The sequence below is a fragment of the Aulonocara stuartgranti genome, assembly GCF_965226115.1.
Source record: "Aulonocara stuartgranti genome assembly, chromosome: 22".
Taxonomy (NCBI): domain Eukaryota; kingdom Metazoa; phylum Chordata; class Actinopteri; order Cichliformes; family Cichlidae; genus Aulonocara; species Aulonocara stuartgranti.
The window spans coordinates 10114608-10132804 of record NC_138957.1 but is presented as its reverse complement, the minus strand read 5'-3'; the positions used below and the strand labels follow the sequence as shown (position 1 = coordinate 10132804).

General features: G+C 40.0%; 2 protein-coding genes across 3 annotated transcripts; both read left to right on the top strand.

Annotated features, from left to right (window-relative positions):
• Positions 1-170: 170 nt before the first annotated feature.
• On the top strand, positions 171-10809 carry LOC309699110 (keratinocyte differentiation factor 1-like). 2 transcript variants are annotated; one of them, XM_082521963.1, is made up of 4 exons: positions 171-241; positions 1297-2248; positions 2358-2444; positions 9272-10809. In XM_082521963.1, the coding sequence occupies exons 2-4, from the start codon at positions 1303-1305 to the stop codon at positions 9364-9366; spliced, it is 1128 nt and encodes a 375-aa protein (XP_082378089.1). In that variant the 5' UTR covers positions 171-241; positions 1297-1302; the 3' UTR covers positions 9367-10809. The 2 variants fall into 2 exon arrangements, with proteins under 2 accessions (XP_082378089.1, XP_082378088.1); XM_082521962.1 differs by having other exon boundaries at positions 178-399.
• Positions 10810-15922: 5113 nt separating this feature from the next.
• Positions 15923-17554, top strand: LOC309698146 (keratinocyte differentiation factor 1-like; the record flags this gene model as incomplete). Its single annotated transcript, XM_082520458.1, is given in 4 exon segments — positions 15923-15940; positions 16823-17330; positions 17441-17486; positions 17488-17554. Coding segments are annotated over 4 exon segments (639 nt in total).
• Positions 17555-18197: the final 643 nt, after the last annotated feature.

Here is an 18197-nt window from a genome sequence, read left to right as displayed (position 1 = left end):
AAACTGTAAAAATTACCTTTTATAATGGTAGGCTGGGTATAACTGTGTTTTAACTGTTGTTGTTTTTTTTTATCATTGCCTTCCTGAGAAAAGTTAAGACGCCCGTGATGCGCTATTATCGTGCACGATACAAAATTACATTGGCAATTTGATGTACATTTTATTTTGTGAGTCACTTACAACCGGAAGACCAACCTCTGGCTGTAGCTACCTGGTGCGCCTCTTCTACCTTGACGCTCAGGTACACAGATTTGGTCGAAAACTTTGTTGAAACTGGCGTTTTGGGCCGAAATTCATACACGAAACGTTCGAAATGGATTACAATAAATAAATGCGTACCATAAAGTGGAGAATCTAGCATTAATTCGGGAGACGGCCGGTGGACGCACCGTGTAAACTGTGAGTAATGTTAGGTGAGAAAGTCCTCAAATGGAGGAAACTGCCGCAATGACAAGTCGCCATGAAAGTGAAAATAATATTTGTATTTGAGACGAAATTCGAGCTCATATGTTCCTAAAGTTACCGTCAAATCGAGTTTGTGATTAGATAAAGACAAAACCGCAATACTATAGTCCCGTTTGACTTGTTTTTTTAAAAGCTAAGTCATACTGTTGATAAATGTCCAGGCGTATATCGTCACAACACAGGTTGCCAAACACTACTGAATAATTGCAACATTGTCGTTTTCTAATAAGATTCATGTAATAAATAAATAAATACAAATGTAAAATAATTATAATTTATAATTACACTTTTTTTAAAAAAATTCGGCATTCATTCGTCTTTACTCAGGTTGTTTTAATGACTGGCGAAATAGCCACACTTGTCGTTAAATTAATTTTAATGATCCATATCCATATCCACAGAGTAGCCTTCATCATTGTTATGTGTTCTTAATGAGTAAAAGGAAATAAAACTATATAATTCTGAAATGAATATAGGTGTGAATCACCAGAAAGTGTACTCATTGGAGTTTCAATGAGTATTTTGTGATCTCCATGACATCATGCAGTATATTTGATATAAGAACGGGTAATTGTGTTTGACTGTGTGTACACATACTCCATAAAACCTGTTGGGCTGCATTACCTGCCACCTGCGGATATTAGTTTCACGATTGTTTTGACGAGAAATGCCCTCAGGTGCTTAGGAGCACACTTATTTCCTGCTTGACAATGTGGATTTATAAGAAGCGTTTTGTTTAGCTGTACTATTTCAACCCTGTCTCATCATTTAATTGAACCTCAGATGACCTCAATGTTTTTCTCATTTTTGTTCTTGGATTTTCTGATGCAGTCAATCATGTCTGCTGGCACCTCCAGCAGCCTTACGCATGGTTCAGGACGTGGCGCAGGCCACAGGCTTCGGTCCAGCCGGAGCAACAGCCAGGGGTCGTCCTATGAAGAACGTTGTGTGGACCCAGTTGAAGACAGAGCACAAAACCCAGAGCCGAAAGGAGTCCACAAAGCTGACCTGAAGGATGCTAATGGCAGACAGTATGAGACCATTGGCTTCATTCCTGGCTCAGCTGAACCATCCACTGCAACCCAAACCTGCAATCCATGCGCTTCTCCGAGAAGCTGTAGGACTTTTATATGTAGCATACTTACTTGCGGCCTGTACAGGGTCTGCCAGAACTCCATCCTCGCTCCATGCCTGGCACCAAAGGAGAGTTCACCAGATGAACCAGAGAGGTTGAGTCTCCAAGCTATGAACTCAAGAGACAACAAAGAAGAGTACACTGCAGAAGAACCCTGGTTGGAGGATCTCCACATTGCTGGAGTCAAAGTGGACAGCACAATAGAGTATTTAGGTGCTAAAACCAATCCTCCCACTTTGCCATACGTGCCACCTCCTGGTGTTCAGACACTGCCGAGCCACCAGTCGCTGCATGAGTCTATAAGGATTGATGACTGGGAGGATGGGGAGGAGAATGTGGACTCCCTGATTACTAAGAAGCTGCTGGAGCTCTACTCTGAATATCAGATTGAAGAACTGGCCCGGTGCACCTCAGACTCGGTGTTCCTGAAAAAGAGCAAGGCCATCAACCAGCTCATCAACTCACTGGCTGAGGAACATAAAATGGATGAGCAGGAGGCCGAGTGTCGGCTAGTGCGTGGAATCATCCGCATTAGCACTCGGAAGAGTACGAAGAAGAGGCCGCACATCTCCAGGAATGAGAGGACACTGTCGGACAGCGGAAACGAGACGATGAGGGAGAGCGAGTCCTTTTCATTGAGCAACAACAGTAAGTCCTGACCGACTCCTTTACTACAGAAATATCTGTGTTCCTGCCGGCATCTAGGAAATGCTTCAGTGCCATCAAGTAACAATCTCATTTTCTCTGTTTATCTAAGATGACTACAAATCAAATCCCAATATCCAAATATCAGATTTGACCTCCTCTGATCAGTGTGCCAGGGAGATTTGGAGGAACAATGGAGGTAAGAAATCTGCACTATTCTGCTTTGTTGAAAGTCTGTCCTAAACGAGCTATTCTGATAAAGTCAATTTATTAGACTAGCTTCACTGTACAATAGACGATATAAGCCATTCAGTGCCAGTAAATAGAAACTGCAAGTAAAATCCGCCACTCTGCTGACAGACATTGCAGTCATGGTGTTACATAACATTCAGAGTGGTTTATTCATTTTCAAGACTGATTATAGATGCTTCAGTCACCATGAGGTTACATAGATGAGGCCTGCTAAGGCTCTTCTATGTACTACTTACTATATACTAGAAGTGGGATGTGGGAGGGGCACAGGATTCAATTCAACCATTCAAGTTTTCTTTACATTTATACTTTCTGTAACTTTTCTGTTTTAGAGCCTTTATGGATTAAAAAAATAATGTGCATCAGTGAATGTTACAGTCACACTTTGTCACATATGTGTGAGCAGCTGTGCAGTTTCATCTCTCAGTAAGTCAGGAACAGACATCTGCTGTTTTGCACCAGTCAAAAAGTAGCTTTTGGAGCAGTTGCGTCATTTCTATTGAGTTGCTTCACTCAATTTCAGTGAGCGTGGAGCCCCTGCAGGTGGGGCACTGACAGCTAGGTAAACAGTATGAAGTGAAATTAGGTCAGTATTTAAGTGATTTTACAATTCATTTTGAACTGTTTTTATTGTTAATGATTCATAAAAAAATGTTATTGGGGCATGAATGTTTTGAAGCAGGACATGCCAGAACAGGTTTGAGAACCACTGCTTCACACTAACAGTTCATCTGTGCACTTTATGACTGAAGTAAATTTAAAAACAAATCATATCAAACTACAAGCTACCAAACATAAATTACACTGGCAGTGTGGTTGGATTATTTAGGAGAATCAGTGGGAATTACAATTGACCCTGTGCACGAGAAAATGCTAACTTCCTGGTTTGAGACCGGATGTGGGGTTGTACATTTCCGGTAGCTTTACTTTGCGGTCAATCGCTACTGCGAAGATATACTCCAAAATCATGTCCAAAACTCAAAAACGGAAAGATCGCGTTAAGTTACAAAGAGGAGAAGGTGGGAACACTCACCACTGTTGTGTCATAAAAAATCTAATGATCAATTTTGACGTTTAAAGCATTTAGATCGATCAGTTGTTTACATCACTCAACACAAGCAGAACTGCATCACTGCAGCAGAAGACACATCGTCCACATTCAGAAGCACATCTCTGTATAGTGACAGTTATTATGATGTAAACAGGCAAATGTTCAGCATTCAAACTACAGGTGAACAATAGTCAAACCAGATGTTTCCCGTTATGTCGATATCAGCTAGTCAAGTACACACCTACACAGCATGTTAACAAACTGTGAAAAAAGCCACACAAAAAATGAATGATTGCTGGTAAGGGTTTCTATACATTAGTATGTACGAAGGGTATGTTGTGACTTACCTTAAAAATTACAGTGGTCCCTCGCTGTAACGCGGTTCACCTTTCACCTCGCTGTTTCGCAGATTTTTTAGTGCAAGTTTGCATGCTTATTTTTTTTACGTCGCATTGTGTCCTGCGTCCTGATCGCTGCAGACGATCTCCTCCGTGACGTCTCTCCTGTACAGTACAGAATCACTGCATCGATCGCTAGCAGTGTGACTCTGAAGTGCAGTACTGGATGTCCACGAAACGTTTTGCACCGTCAAAAAATAAAATTGGCTACTTGATTTCACCTATCGCTGGTTATTTTTAGAACATAACACCCGCAATAAACGAGGGACAGCTGAGAAATATAACATTTGAATCCCTTTTCTCTTTTGCTCTGAGGCGCGGGGGAAAAATGTCGACAAGTCGATGAACATCATTTACAGATATATTGGGTAAATGCCCAAGACATCTATAGAAATGTAAATCGCCGCTTGATTCATTCATTTGCTTAACTTGTTTTGGACCGTAAACCAGGCGCGAATAGGACACCGGAAACAAAGCTCCCCACAGGAGTTTCTGCACCGGAAGTAGCATATGCTAACGTGCACATAGTCAATAGCTAAATAAAACATCCTAAATTGTATCAAAGTTGTACTAATTGCTTTATTCATGGGTTAATGTGAGATTCTACGTGCGGGGTACAGTGTAAAAATGAAGCATGGGGGGAATTCACTAGAAAGAAGACGTGTAAAAATTTGTTTTGTAAGCTACAGTAGATTTGTTCTTTTTGCATACAGGCTGTGATCACCTGAGCTGTGCTGTAAGCTCTAAGCTTTATTGCTCTCTGTAGTGTTAACTGAATTCAGTAACATAATCGCACAGATAAGCTTAAAGAGATAAGCACAGTTTCACTTGGCTTGGTGTAACATTGACCATCAAAACCATAGCTTGCCCTGCACCAGTACAACATGCATTACTGTAAACTTTACCACAACACTGCAAACTAGCTACTTTAGCCTGCACTGAACTGCACTGAACGGTCTATATTTTCATCGAGCCTTATAATAAAAATGTATGCTACAGCTATACATCATGTTTGATCCAATATCTAATTTTAAAACTCCAGCATACTTCAGAACCGTACCTAAACATTACATTTCAGATTTATTAGATGTCACTGAGCACTTTGAAAATGTTCCCTTATATTCCTCTCCTGTCTTCTCTTTCTTACCATTCTTTCCATCTTTGAGAGTGAGCTTATTGCATATTTGTATCCTTGAAAATATAGCCGCTGTACTACATATTGTGGAACTGTTTGTGTTTGGTGCTGGGCTGTTGGAAACATTTCCAGATGGCTGCCATTGATAAACATTACTCCACCTATGCTTGTTTGTTTTTTGTAGCTCTAGCCAGAGTGGCAAATTTGCTGGCATCAGCAATGAGTGTGATGAGAACATAAAATAATATGGATCCTAAAGAGTTCTAATAATCTTTTGCCCAAAATGACCACAGTTTACCAACAAGGGGTTCACGCTATTGGCTAAGACTATCCACTATGAACTGATTGGAGTGAATGGAGATAAATGGCAAAAGTGGTTCTGGACTGAACTTATTTCAGTATTTTAATAGTCTTGTTTTTTTCTTACAAAGAAGATAAAATTGCACATAATACAGTAGCTTTGTGCTGTACATTGATTAGGTGGAATGAGATTTGCAGCAGATTGTGATTGTGATTCCCTTAATTTCCTTTAATTCAAATAACTAGCTAATAACTGATAACAAATAACTAACTTATAATCATGGTAAACTCACAACAAACATTTCAACCAACTTGGTTCGTTACAGCCAAAAGTTCCTGTTTGATGTATGGGATTTAAATTACCGTATGAATGCCCCGAAAAGTAGTTTGTGATGCATCATGTCACTTATACTTACAAAAGAATATTTAAAAACAATTAAAACACAGTTAAAAATAATTAAAATCTGAACTGCAGTACTGTGTAGCACTGCTTTAGCTTTTCTCATATTTCTTTATATTTTTGAGGAAAATAGGTGCAGCGATTTATTGAAACATGGGTAAATGCAAATACCCTATGGAAAGCAAAAGCAGAGTGTACACTTCTAACAAGTTTGGAATGACTGTCTTTATTCTTTAAAACAGCCTAAACTCTGTTCTTGTCATTTTTAATCTACAGGATTCTTGAAAAACATTCCAAAGCTCATATTTGGATTATTATTGGTTATTCAATTTTTTCTTATCAACTTGATCTCACGCTGCTTTAATAATGTTGAATTCTGAGGAGGCCAATCCATGACTGACAGTGACTCCATTAATGCTTTTACTGCATTAGCAGTGGGTTTGTGATTGTTGGTGTGCTAAAAAAAAAAAATAAAGTCATGACCTGTTAGATGATTTTCAGATGGTTTTACATGGCGGTATCTTAGATACTTTTAAGTGTTCATAATTCCTACACTTTTGATAAAATTCTTAGCACCACAGGTTTAAATGCAGTCCCATACCATGACAGAGCCTCCATTGTGTTTTACAAATTAATTCTTAATAATAGTAATGTTGGAAAAATTGCACAAAAATATATTTTGACTTTAAATATGGGTATGATCATGATATGTTGTACGGCTCTTCTGTAGTCATGGTCTACTTTTTGTTGAGCGGCGCTGGTTTTAACAGATTTTGGTTTAAAAGGTGTAGCACGGTTATTAGCACTGTTGCCTCACAGCAAGAAGGGCTCGATTCCACCACCTAGCCAGGGCCTGGTGGTGGTCTTAGGGATCATTGGGATATTTTTTTTAGTAAATGTGAAACAAGCCTTTGTGTTCTTTTCAGTCTGCAGACCAAAACTTGATGTCCTTTCTCTTTTTTATATTGTGGAATCATGAACACTGACTTTCAGTTTTTTTAACTTTTTTCTTTTGTGAGTCATCGGTGCAATCTTGGAGTAATTTTGATTGGCTGGCCACTCCTGGGAAGGATCACCACTTTTGCAATTTTTCTCCTTTTGTGGAACTTGGAGTATCAAAGTCTTAAAAAGGCCTTTGTCACCCTTTCCAGACTGATAGATGATAAATGTCCATGACTGTGTTTCTTATCTGTTCTTAAAGTAACTTCAGATCGTGGCATGATGTGTTGTTTTGTTTTTGTTTTTTTAGATCTTTTAGCTGGCTTCATCTGAAACATTTAAATAAAGTTTATTAAGCAACACAGAGTGTGTGTATGTTTTGCAGAATTTGAATCTGCGCAGAGAGCATAGCCCTGTACAATTAAGAATTCGTCCTGCTACTTCTATCAGTACTCACATCATCAATAAACTCTGGTTCCACTGGCAGCCATTCATGGCAATGGCAAAATGTTGCCTCCACAATGTTAGATAATGTGGTATACCTTGGATCACTAGATCATGAGTCGATTCTCTCCTTTTTAATACTTTCCTCATCATTCTGGTGCAAGTTAATCTTGGTTTCGTCTGTCCTTTTTTAAATTTTTATTAGGTTTTTAATGTCTAATTAGCACTTCTGTTCTTGAATGTAACCAGTGGTTTGCACCTTATTGTAAATTATCTGCATTTCCATTCATGAAGACATCTCTCGTTTGTAAGACCTTGAGTGTTTTTGACTTGGTTACTTGTTCTGAAATCACATATATTCTGTGGTCTTCCGAAGCTCTTTGGATGTCATATTGACAGATCCAGTGAAAAAGATCCAGTCTTTTATCTGTGTGATTGATCATGAAACAACAAGAAAACAGGCTTCACATGACGATGAAACTGACTGTTAGTCAATTGCAGTTATTTTCATGCTTCTAAAAATGAGGTCCTATAAAAATAGCTGTAAATTCTGAACTGTTAATTCAGCACTTCTGTTAAACCTTTTGAATTAAAACTGAAAGTTTGCACTTCAATCATATCTTGGTTGTTTGAGCCGGAAGCAAAATTACAAAACATATCATGAAGTTATGCTTATCTGTATAACAATAGCAAGCAATTTTCATCTTTTATATAAAAAAATATACATACAAGTATTAAGTAGGTAAGAAACACAGTTCAAGAACATTTGGAAGAGGTTCACATTTAATAATAATAATGGATTGCATTTATATAGCGCTTTTCATTCACTCTCACATTCACACACTGGTGGTTGTAGCCACAGCTGCCCTGGGGCAGACTGACAGAAGCACGCCTGCCATATCGCGCCATCGGCCCCTCTGGCCATCACCAGTAGGCAGTAGGTGAAGTGTCTTGCCCAAGAACACAACGACCAGGACAGACAGAGCTGGGGATCGAACCGGCAACCTTCCGGTTACAAGATGAGCTTCCCAACCCCCTGAACCACGGTCGAAATTTTTAAAGGACCATCCATCTAAAAATTTCAACAAAATTTTAACAAAAGTGCGTTACAATGTACAGATGACAGAACCATGGAAGGGTCCGACACCGTCACATGTGGAACTAAGCAGTAGTAGCACTTGCTGAGATATTGAAACATTCACATACATATATTTCCACTCCTGTGTAGAAAGCTTACACCACTACACCAAGAGTAGCAGAGTAGTTTATTGAAAATATGACTTCTGTGAAATTTTAGAGATTTCTATAGCCATAAAGTGAACACAGGCCTTTTGACACCAAGAACTCATGTTTCTAAGTAGATGGTGATTCACACCTGATCTGAGAAATGAGAAAAGGAACTAACAACAATCTACAAAACTAAGCAGTTATTAAGACCTTTAACAGCAAGTGGTCTTTAACCTGTGAAAGGCACCACTCTGGGTGAGCAGGTGGCGTGGACACCTACGTTCGTGAATGCAATAACCTGAAAACAAGCGATGTAGGACCTTCAAATTGATACAATAGGTGCATCTATTAAAAATCTTGGATGAGTTTGAATCTCAGCAACCTTGAGCTCAAGGTCGGAGGTCCAATTTTCTGAAAACCTTGCGAATGCAATAACTCACAAACAAGGTGACGTAGCATTTTGAAACTGGTATGTCTACTAGGAAGCTGAAGGGTAGCACTGGTGGTTGCCAGTGTTGTTATTTGATTGTGTCCTTCCCTGCAGTGTGAGTGCTGCCTGTAGATGAGTGGAACAGTATGAAACATAGTCAGGTTTGTGTTTTGCATAACCCGTACACTGGTTTAAGTGCATCCTCTTCCATTTGTATGTGAAGCAAAACAAACAACAGGAAACCACACAGCAAACTTTACTCTTGTGTGTCAAAAAACAAGTACTGTTGTTTGCTTGGATCGGTATTGAAAGTATCAGCTTTGGTGACTTTACTCTTACTGCCACACAAACATTATGTGTATTGTCTGTATGATATGCAAGGAAGCAAAATGAGTCTGCCACGTTTGCATGTTCATGCTCATGATAGCTTTTCTTTCTGTGTTCTTGCAGGTCACACTTCTAGTTCCCCGACATCATACTCGACTTCACACACAGAGACAAATTCTTCAGGTGTCCCGCTGATCCGCACCTATGTGAGAACATGATTCACTCACCACATTTTTCTTTATTTGTCAAACTGTGTCCAAAAGGTGACATACGGGACGTCGAAAGGAGACCCTACTTGCACACGAGTGCCTTGCTGAGCCAAGCTGTTTGCAGAGACCGTGGCTTTGCTGTGGCAAAAGGAAAATGTGAAATTTCACATTGTCTGAAGGACTTCAGTGAACTCAGGGCTCTGTGTGTAGATATTTCTGGTTCATAAATGTTATGTTTGTGTTTGAAGGATTGCTTAATGGGGAGCTTGTCCTGCAGGCAGACGTCATCAGCAGCTCTTAGGTGTTGTATCATACATGTTGTATAACCGTCCCCTCGTCCTTGAAGGAGTTAGGATCCTACGAGCTTGCTCTGATTTTACTCTTAGATTTAAAGTTTGTCGTTGGTGTTGTTTCTGTTGTTTTGCACATTTCAAATGCCTTCATTATTGTTGATTTGATGAGTATGTGTTTGCTTTCAGTTTTGTGGCTATGTCGCAAATATTTAGTTAATGAGTCTACATAAAGTTCTGATAGTTTCCGGAATTTGAATAATTTTCTAAGTGAAGCACCTGGTTGGTGTCACTGCATACTTTCTATGTAGAGGAAAAGTAGAGTTTTCATTGTAATTGTATTGTGTTTCGTTACGTCCAATTGGAAATACAAGTTGAAGGCTGCAAAAAAAGCCTTCAGGTGTTGTTTTTTTAAATATTTCATATCATTAGTTAATATTCAGACAACATGGAATGTGTTTTTTCAAATCAGTTTATTATTTGTTTCAAAACATGAAGTTCATACAAAGCTGATAACTCTTAAGCTCGTATCTTAACTGTGTGCTGGATACATTTTGATTGTGACTGTTTTACCGTTTGCTTTCAATTCTCAAATATTATGTGAGCCAGCGTGATCTGCAGCGACACTGTAGGTTGTATCGTGCGCTGTAACTTATTAGCGATGTTTATCTCAAGCTGACTCATGAAGTGAAGGTGTGTTTTCATGACAACAAATGTACTTGCTGTATTTACCCTCGGGTCCTGACGGGGATTTTCCCAGCTGAGTCACTCAATCCATTTTTTTTTTTTTGCCCTTTAGCATTATCAGTTTATGGTTACAGTTGTTAAGGAACATAACTGTAGTAACTTAATACAAATGGTAAACTAGTTCACGTATTCTGCAATGCGTCACCCACGATCTGTTTTACTTACATGTGTAAAGAATAAAGTTTTTTTGTAATCATTCTGTAAAATCTTCCAGAATACTTGAAGTTTTTGTAGTGCCCAACCCCAGCATGGCTAGAATGGAATGATGGGAAACTTGTTCTGGTTTGAACCAACAAGACCAACATCTAGGTGAAGTAATGAATTGCTGACTATATCTATCGAACTATGCTTCTTACTTTACTGAAAGGGTTGAATTGTCTATTGAACCCTTTTACATTTTGTTGTTAATGACACATTATAGCTGTAGCTGATCGAATGTTTAGGTGTTTCTCTTTGTTTTTCTTTTTTTCAACAGAAATATCTTGTACCAGGAACTAATCTCTGATATCAGATGTCTTTTTTTAAACCAATAAAGATTATGAAGTGGAACAAAAACGGGATGTTTTATTTATCACACAGACTATGGCGACATGAGGGAGTCAGAGCGTGCATTATTTTTGACATTCTTTCCTCTCTTTCTCTGCTGGAGCTCCTGTAGGAATAAGATCATGTATTTTCAGATTTGTTGTTTATTTAAGTATCATTTTGACATAAGCAGCTTATGACAGTAATAAGGGTTTATTTTTTGTGATTTTCGTGACTCTTGTATGAACACTACATTCAGGAACAGTCTTTGTGGGCAAAAAGCTCTCTCTTAATAAATGGAACATTTTTGCATTGCTTACAAGCAAGGGCGTAGATTTGGCATGGACAGAAGGGACATGTTCCCACTAATATCCAGCGATTATTGAATTGTCCCCACCAATAATTTGATCTCTTCGAGTAAAGAAAAACAAAACCGATAGAAAAAAAAAAAAGATCTGTCAACATCTCATTCACCCAGCGGTGCAGAAAGAGTTAAATTGCGTTCTCTACTGGAGTCCTACTTCATGTGACAAATATGGCCAATGTGATTGGCTGTGCCTTTCAGGGAGCTCTGTTTAGTTTTAGCAGCGGCAAGCCTGCGCTGCGAGGAGGAGAGGAGGATGGCAGCAAAAAGGAGGAACCTGGATATAAGAAAGTATTTTTCAAAGAAACCTGTCAGTCACTTAAAGTCAAGTTCACTCATAAAATGTGTCCGTCATAATAACATTACAGGCTATGCTAGGCTTTGGCCCACATCAGTCTAAAATTGTATGTAACCATGAATTACGTGTTTTGGAAACTAACTGCACAACAGGCAGCACTATTAGTTATCTCAGTCTCAGAGTAGCATTTCTAATTTTGATTGAAACTGTCAGAGAAAACGGCAGCTTTGAGCAAGCCAGGATATTAGTTTACAGAGGCTGTTAAAATTGTATGTCTAACATTAAAATGTTGGTGACACAATAATTTCATCCTAATGGCATTGACGTATTCATAGGTCATAGTCATGAATAGTCATGATTTTGCAAATATTCCACCTTGTAGTGCAGTTTGCACAACTTGTTTTAAAAATGCACTCACCCTACAAACATTACTGATGAGTCAAGATCTGCACAAAGTGACAGAAACACTGAAGCAGCTACACATTTTATTCTTATTGTCATGTATGTCCTATTTGTCAGGTGACAGAAGAACCAACACAAAGCTCAGAGAGTAATGGTGACACAAGATCACAGGTGAAATTGGATGATGACTTGTTGGTTCATGACTGTATTTGAAGCACATGTTTGACTGCATGTATTTGGAATGTCTCACTGGTATTTATCAGGTGACAGAGGTGAAGAGGCAAGGTCACGGGTGACTGACTGATGAGTAGGGATGGGTATCGAAAACCGGTTCTTGTTGAGAACCGGTTCCCACTGTTTCAATTCCTTGGAATTGTTTGCCATTTTTGCAAACGATTCCCTTATCGATTCCAGTCGCCCCGAATGACGTCACCACGTTGCGGAGCGTCATTTACCTGGCAGGAAACACGGTGCGAAAGCGGCTCAAACGCTCAAAAGTTTGGTTATACTTTATGAGAACGGATGACAACAGGGCAACTTGCAGTACTTGCAAAGTAGATATTTCATTTAAGGGAGGAAACACTGCGAATATGCAAAAGCATTTGCTCACAAAACACGCGATGACCTTAAATGAATGTCGTGTTTTTAATTCCGCTCCGGACTCGTGAATCTCAACCCAGCAGCAGCGGTAACATTTGCACGTCCTCTCCCGTTAATGCGGCAGGTAAATAATCAACTAACAGTGCATATTATGTTAGCGCGATCTGCCTTATTACAAAACCTGCCATTACTGTGCATTTAGGTGACCATGATGAGAGAGACAGAGTCTGGCTCAGATGCTGGCAGTTCTCGCTGCAGTCTACCGGTAGCGTCTCCTTTCAGGCCAGGATAGACGAATGTCACCGAGCAGTGACTCAGTTTGTGGTAAAAGGCTTGCACCCATTTGCTACAGCAGATGCCCCCGACTTTTGGTAAGTGAATGTGTTTAATTGTAGGCAGGGACATTTCTGGATATTCTTGTGTAATTGCTACAGAATAATTTATGTTATACTTTGTTATTGCTACAAATATTTATACAGAAGAATATTTATTTTATTATTTTACATTTACAATTTTTTTCCTGGGGAACCTGTGACACCCCATTGAAGAGCCGTAGGCTGGATCTCTTAAGATCTCACTGTTGGGTTTGTAAGGCCATGTTACTCCTAAATTTCTATCTTGTTCAAAGAGAAGATATAAAACAAAGTTCTAAGCTAATCGACCTTAGCGTTCTCCTTTTTAAAAAAGAATCGATAAGAGAATCGATAAAGAATCGAATCGTTAAACAGAATCGAAAATGGAATCGGAATCGTGAAAATCTTATCAATACCCATCCCTACTGATGAGTTGGTGCTATAGATTAACTAGTATTTATTATCATGACAATTGTTAGGCTGCTGATGTAAATTGATTCATTAGTGTATGTTTGACAAAGAATCTGAATTGACACGTCTCAATTTTTATATGGCACACGAATCAATGTGTTATTTTATCAGGTGGCAATATGTCCTAGTGCAGTCAGAGGGGAGGAGCCAGGGCCAAAGGTGAGGCACATCAAGCACAGAATAATAATTTTAATCTGAGGATAAAACGCATGTACTGAGGCTGAAAGAAGCTTCAGTGCTCTCAGAAGACTAAAAACATAACTAAGGTCAACAATGACTCAAATGAGATTAAACAATGCTGCTGTATGTCCACCAGGAGAGACTGGACAGTATAGATGTAAAACAAATATGTCAGCAGTTTATCTCAGTTAACGAGAGGAGCAGGCATGTGTTTGGCTCCTTCACATAGTGGACATTGAGTTGTTGTGTGGGACATGTAGTCCATGTCTGTTGCGGCGCTAACGGCTGCAGACAGGAAGATACTGCCAGCACCGGAAACGTGCTCGTCATCTCCGAGCATGAAGTAAGGAGAGCCTTCAAGAGAGTGAACACCAGGAAAGCAGCAGGACCAGACGGCATCCCAGGTCGTATCCTAAGAGACTGCGCATACCAGCTAGCTCCTGTGTTCACTGAGATATTCAACATCTCTTTATCTCAGTCGGTGATCCCCACATGCTTCAAAGAGTCCATCATTGTTCCTGTCCCGAAGAAACCCCACCCTGCTTCTCTCAATGACTATCGCCCTGTAGCCCTCACCTCAGTAGTGATGAAGTGCTTTGAACGCCTGGTCAGAGACTTCATCATTTCTTCACTACCAGACACACTGGACCCACTACAGTTCGCTTACCGTCCAAATCGTTCCACAGACGATGCCATCTCTCATCTCCTCCACACATCACTCACTCACTTGGACACTAGAAGGGGGAATTATGTTAAAATGCTCTTCATAGACTACAGCTCTGCATTTAACACCATAATTCCCTCCACACTCACCACCAAGCTGGAGCATCTGGGACTCAGCTCATCTATGTGTCAGTGGATCTCCAACTTCCTAACTGGCAGACCACAGGCAGTAAGGATGGGCGGACATGTCTCAGCCTCCACCACTCTCAGCACTGGAGCCCCCCAGGGGTGTGTTCTGAGCCCCCTGCTGTACTCTTTGTACACATATGACTGTGTGGCCACTACCAGCTCCACCACCATCATCAAGTTTGCTGACGACACCGTCGTGGTGGGCCTGATCTCTGATAACAACGAGACGGCCTACCTGAAGGAGATTAGGAATCTGGAGAACTGGTGCCAGAGGAACAACCTCCTTCTAAACGTCAGTAAGACAAAGGAGCTGATAGTGGACTTCAGCACTAAGCAGGAGAGGAACTACCAGACCCCCGTCATCAACGAGTGCCCAGTGGAGAGAGTGGACAGCTTCAAATACCTCGGAGTTCACATCACGCAGGACCTGTCATGGTCCTGTCACATCAACACCGTGGTGAAAAAGGCCCGACAGCGTCTCTACCACCTCAGACGCTTGAGAGACTTCCAACTGCCCTCCAAGGTGCTCAGGAACTTTTACTCGTGCACCATAGAGAGCATCCTGGCGGGAAACATCTTAACCTGGTTCGGGAACAGCACCATGCAGGACAGACGAGCTCTACAGAGGGTTGTGCGGTCAGCTGAGCGCACCATCCGCTCCGAGCTCCCTGACCTGCACTCAATCTACAGCAGGCGGTGCTGGACCAAGGCCAGGAAGATCGTGAAGGACCTCAGCCATCCCAACAACAGACTGTTCTCTCTGTTGAGGTCAGGAAAGCGATTCCGCTCCCCGAAGACCAACACAGAGAGACTGAGGAGGAGCTTCTTCCCGCAGGCGATACGGTCTCTCAATCACACCACCACACAGTACTGACCCACACATACAGTTCTTACACACACACTGGACTTTCTGGACTTTGTTTTTGCACAACACTGGTCACTATATTCTTCATTTCCGGTTAATACTTGTACAGCTGCTGTTATTGTGTATATATTTATTTAGATTTAGATTTCTTCATACATTCTTATATAGTTCTATATTGTGTATTGTGTATTTTGTTGTACAGTTATTTTATTTTCAACTTTAATTTATATATTTTATCTTATTCTTCCCAGTTAAATTTACCCTTCATTCTAATTTGTGTTGTACAGTTATTTCATTTTTAACCTTAATTTATATTCTATTCCTTCCTAGTTAAATTTACCCTTTTTAATTTTTCATATTTATTTCCTATCTTATTCATAGCCTTTTCCTTTTTTTGTTTTCTTTAGGTCACGAGCAGTTGTCCAAGCATTTCACTACATATCGTACTGTGTATGACTGTGTACGTGACAAATAAAATTTGAATTTGAATTTGAATTTGAATTTGAATTTGAACAGAAAATCTCAGCTCACTGACTTGATCGGGGCAATAGTGCCTAAAATGTTGCATAATCTTGCTGAGAGATCTTTTACTTTGTGGTAATCTTAGATGAGTAGTTTATGGACAAATCCCACCAGGTAATTCAGTGTTCCCCTAGTGCTAATGTGTAAGAGATGTTAGTGTAACTGAAGTAATGTTGTTAAGTCCTTAAAGTCATATTCTTTTATTGTCATGACTCTATTTTTATTTTTGTATGATACCTGATTCATATGGAATATGGCTGAAGTAAACTAAAGCCTAAAATACTTAAGTAATTTAACATTATATAATTCACATATAAAATTATGAATTGTAGTTTTAAATGGTTTTAAAGCATGTAGAATAGCATATGTAGGCCAGTATGTTTCTCCTGCAAAAACAAAAAGGAAAAAAAAAGAAACAGGGCAGGGTTTGGTGGTTGAATCATCCGTCCCCACCAATGCCAAAACCAAATCTACGCCCTTGCTTACAAGGTTAGGTTATTTTGTAAAAAAAAAAATGTTGTACTCATAAATATACAATGATTAGTGTATAATTATGTCTTCCAACAAATTGATGATTTAGAAATATATAGGAATGGCCTCCAGTTTGTGAAAGCTGACTGGTTCACTGCCATCTTCAAATCAGTGGAGGAGATGGACTTTGCCTTTCCATCTAATTACGTTTATGTAATTAGACACCAGCCACACAAGTACTATGCCATAAGTTACTTTTCATTTAAAGATCATAAATATCACTTTACAACTCTGTATGACCCTTTAACATTTGTGCATGTATATTTTCGTCGTCTCTTTCTCTTTAAATCTTTCTCCTCTACACCACTGCTCTCTTTTCTACCTTATCCTCTTAATCCTTACCTCAAGCCTCATCTCCAGAACTGAAAGTCAGGGCTCTGGCACATGAAAACATGCAGTATCCTGATATTGGCACAGCAAAAACTTATTGTCAGCTGATTAAACATGTGACACCATCATCTCTAGACAGCTGATAACATTTATCTAAACAATATCCACATTGCTGGAGTCAAAGTGGACAGCCCAATAGAGTATTTAGGTGCTAAAACCAATCTTTCCACTTTGCCATACGTGCCACCTCCTGGTGTTCAGACACTGCCGAGCCACCAGTCGCTGCATGAGTCTATAAGGATTGATGACTGGGAGGATGGGGAGGAGAATGTGGACTCCCTGATTACTAAGAAGCTGCTGGAGCTCTACTCTGAATATCAGATTGAAGAACTGGCCCGGTGCACCTCAGACTCGGTGTTCCTGAAAAAGAGCAAGGCCATCAACCAGCTCATCAACTCACTGGCTGAGGAACATAAAATGGATGAGCAGGAGGCCGAGTGTCGGCTAGTGCGTGGAATCATCCGCATTAGCACTCGGAAGAGTACGAAGAAGAGGCCGCACATCTCCAGGAATGAGAGGACACTGTCGGACAGCGGAAACGAGACGATGAGGGAGAGCGAGTCCTTTTCATTGAGCAACAACAGTAAGTCCTGACCGACTCCTTTACTACAGAAATATCAGAGTTCCTGCCGGCATCTAGGAAATGCTTCAGTGCCATCAAGTAACAATCTCATTTTTCTCTGTTTACCTAAGATGACTACAAATCAAATCCCAATATCCAAATATCACATTTGACCTCCCTGTGCCAGGGAGATTTGGAGGAACAATGGAGTTAAGAAATCTGCACTATTCAACTTTTTTACCTAAAGGAGCTATACTAAAGTTCATTTAAAATTCACCTCTGTAAAATAGACAAAATAAGCCATTTGGTTACGCTGGGCAGAGGCCAGCAACTTCAACAGAACCCAAGCTCAGAAACCCAGAGCGGAGGCAAGGGAGTGTTTTAACACAATTTATTGGTGAATGTAGAATACACGTGACAAAGGTAAATACACAGGGACGTGGCTAACTGTGGCGTGGAAATGTTGCCGTGAAACAAACCGAGTGGCAGGAACATAAGGACAACTGGATCTGGGCAGGTAAGTAATAGAGAGGAGAGCAGAGTTAGAGCTGGGTTAAAGTGGACTAATAATAATAATAATAATAATACATTTTATTTGAGGGCGCCTTTCAGAAACCCAAGGTCACCTTACAAAGAACAAAATTAATAAAACAAACATTAGTCATAAAATAAGTTAAAATTGCAAAACAGAGCTTGACAACAGATAAAATCAGCACTAGAGCGAATAAGCCAGTTTAAACAGATGTGTTTTGAGCTGTGACTTAAATACAGAAAGGGAGTCGATATTTCTTATGGCTGGAGGAAGAGAGTTCCAGAGCCGAGGAGCAGAGCGACTGAAAGCTCTGTTCCCCATAGTAATAAGGCGTGAGGACGGAACAGTAAGATGAA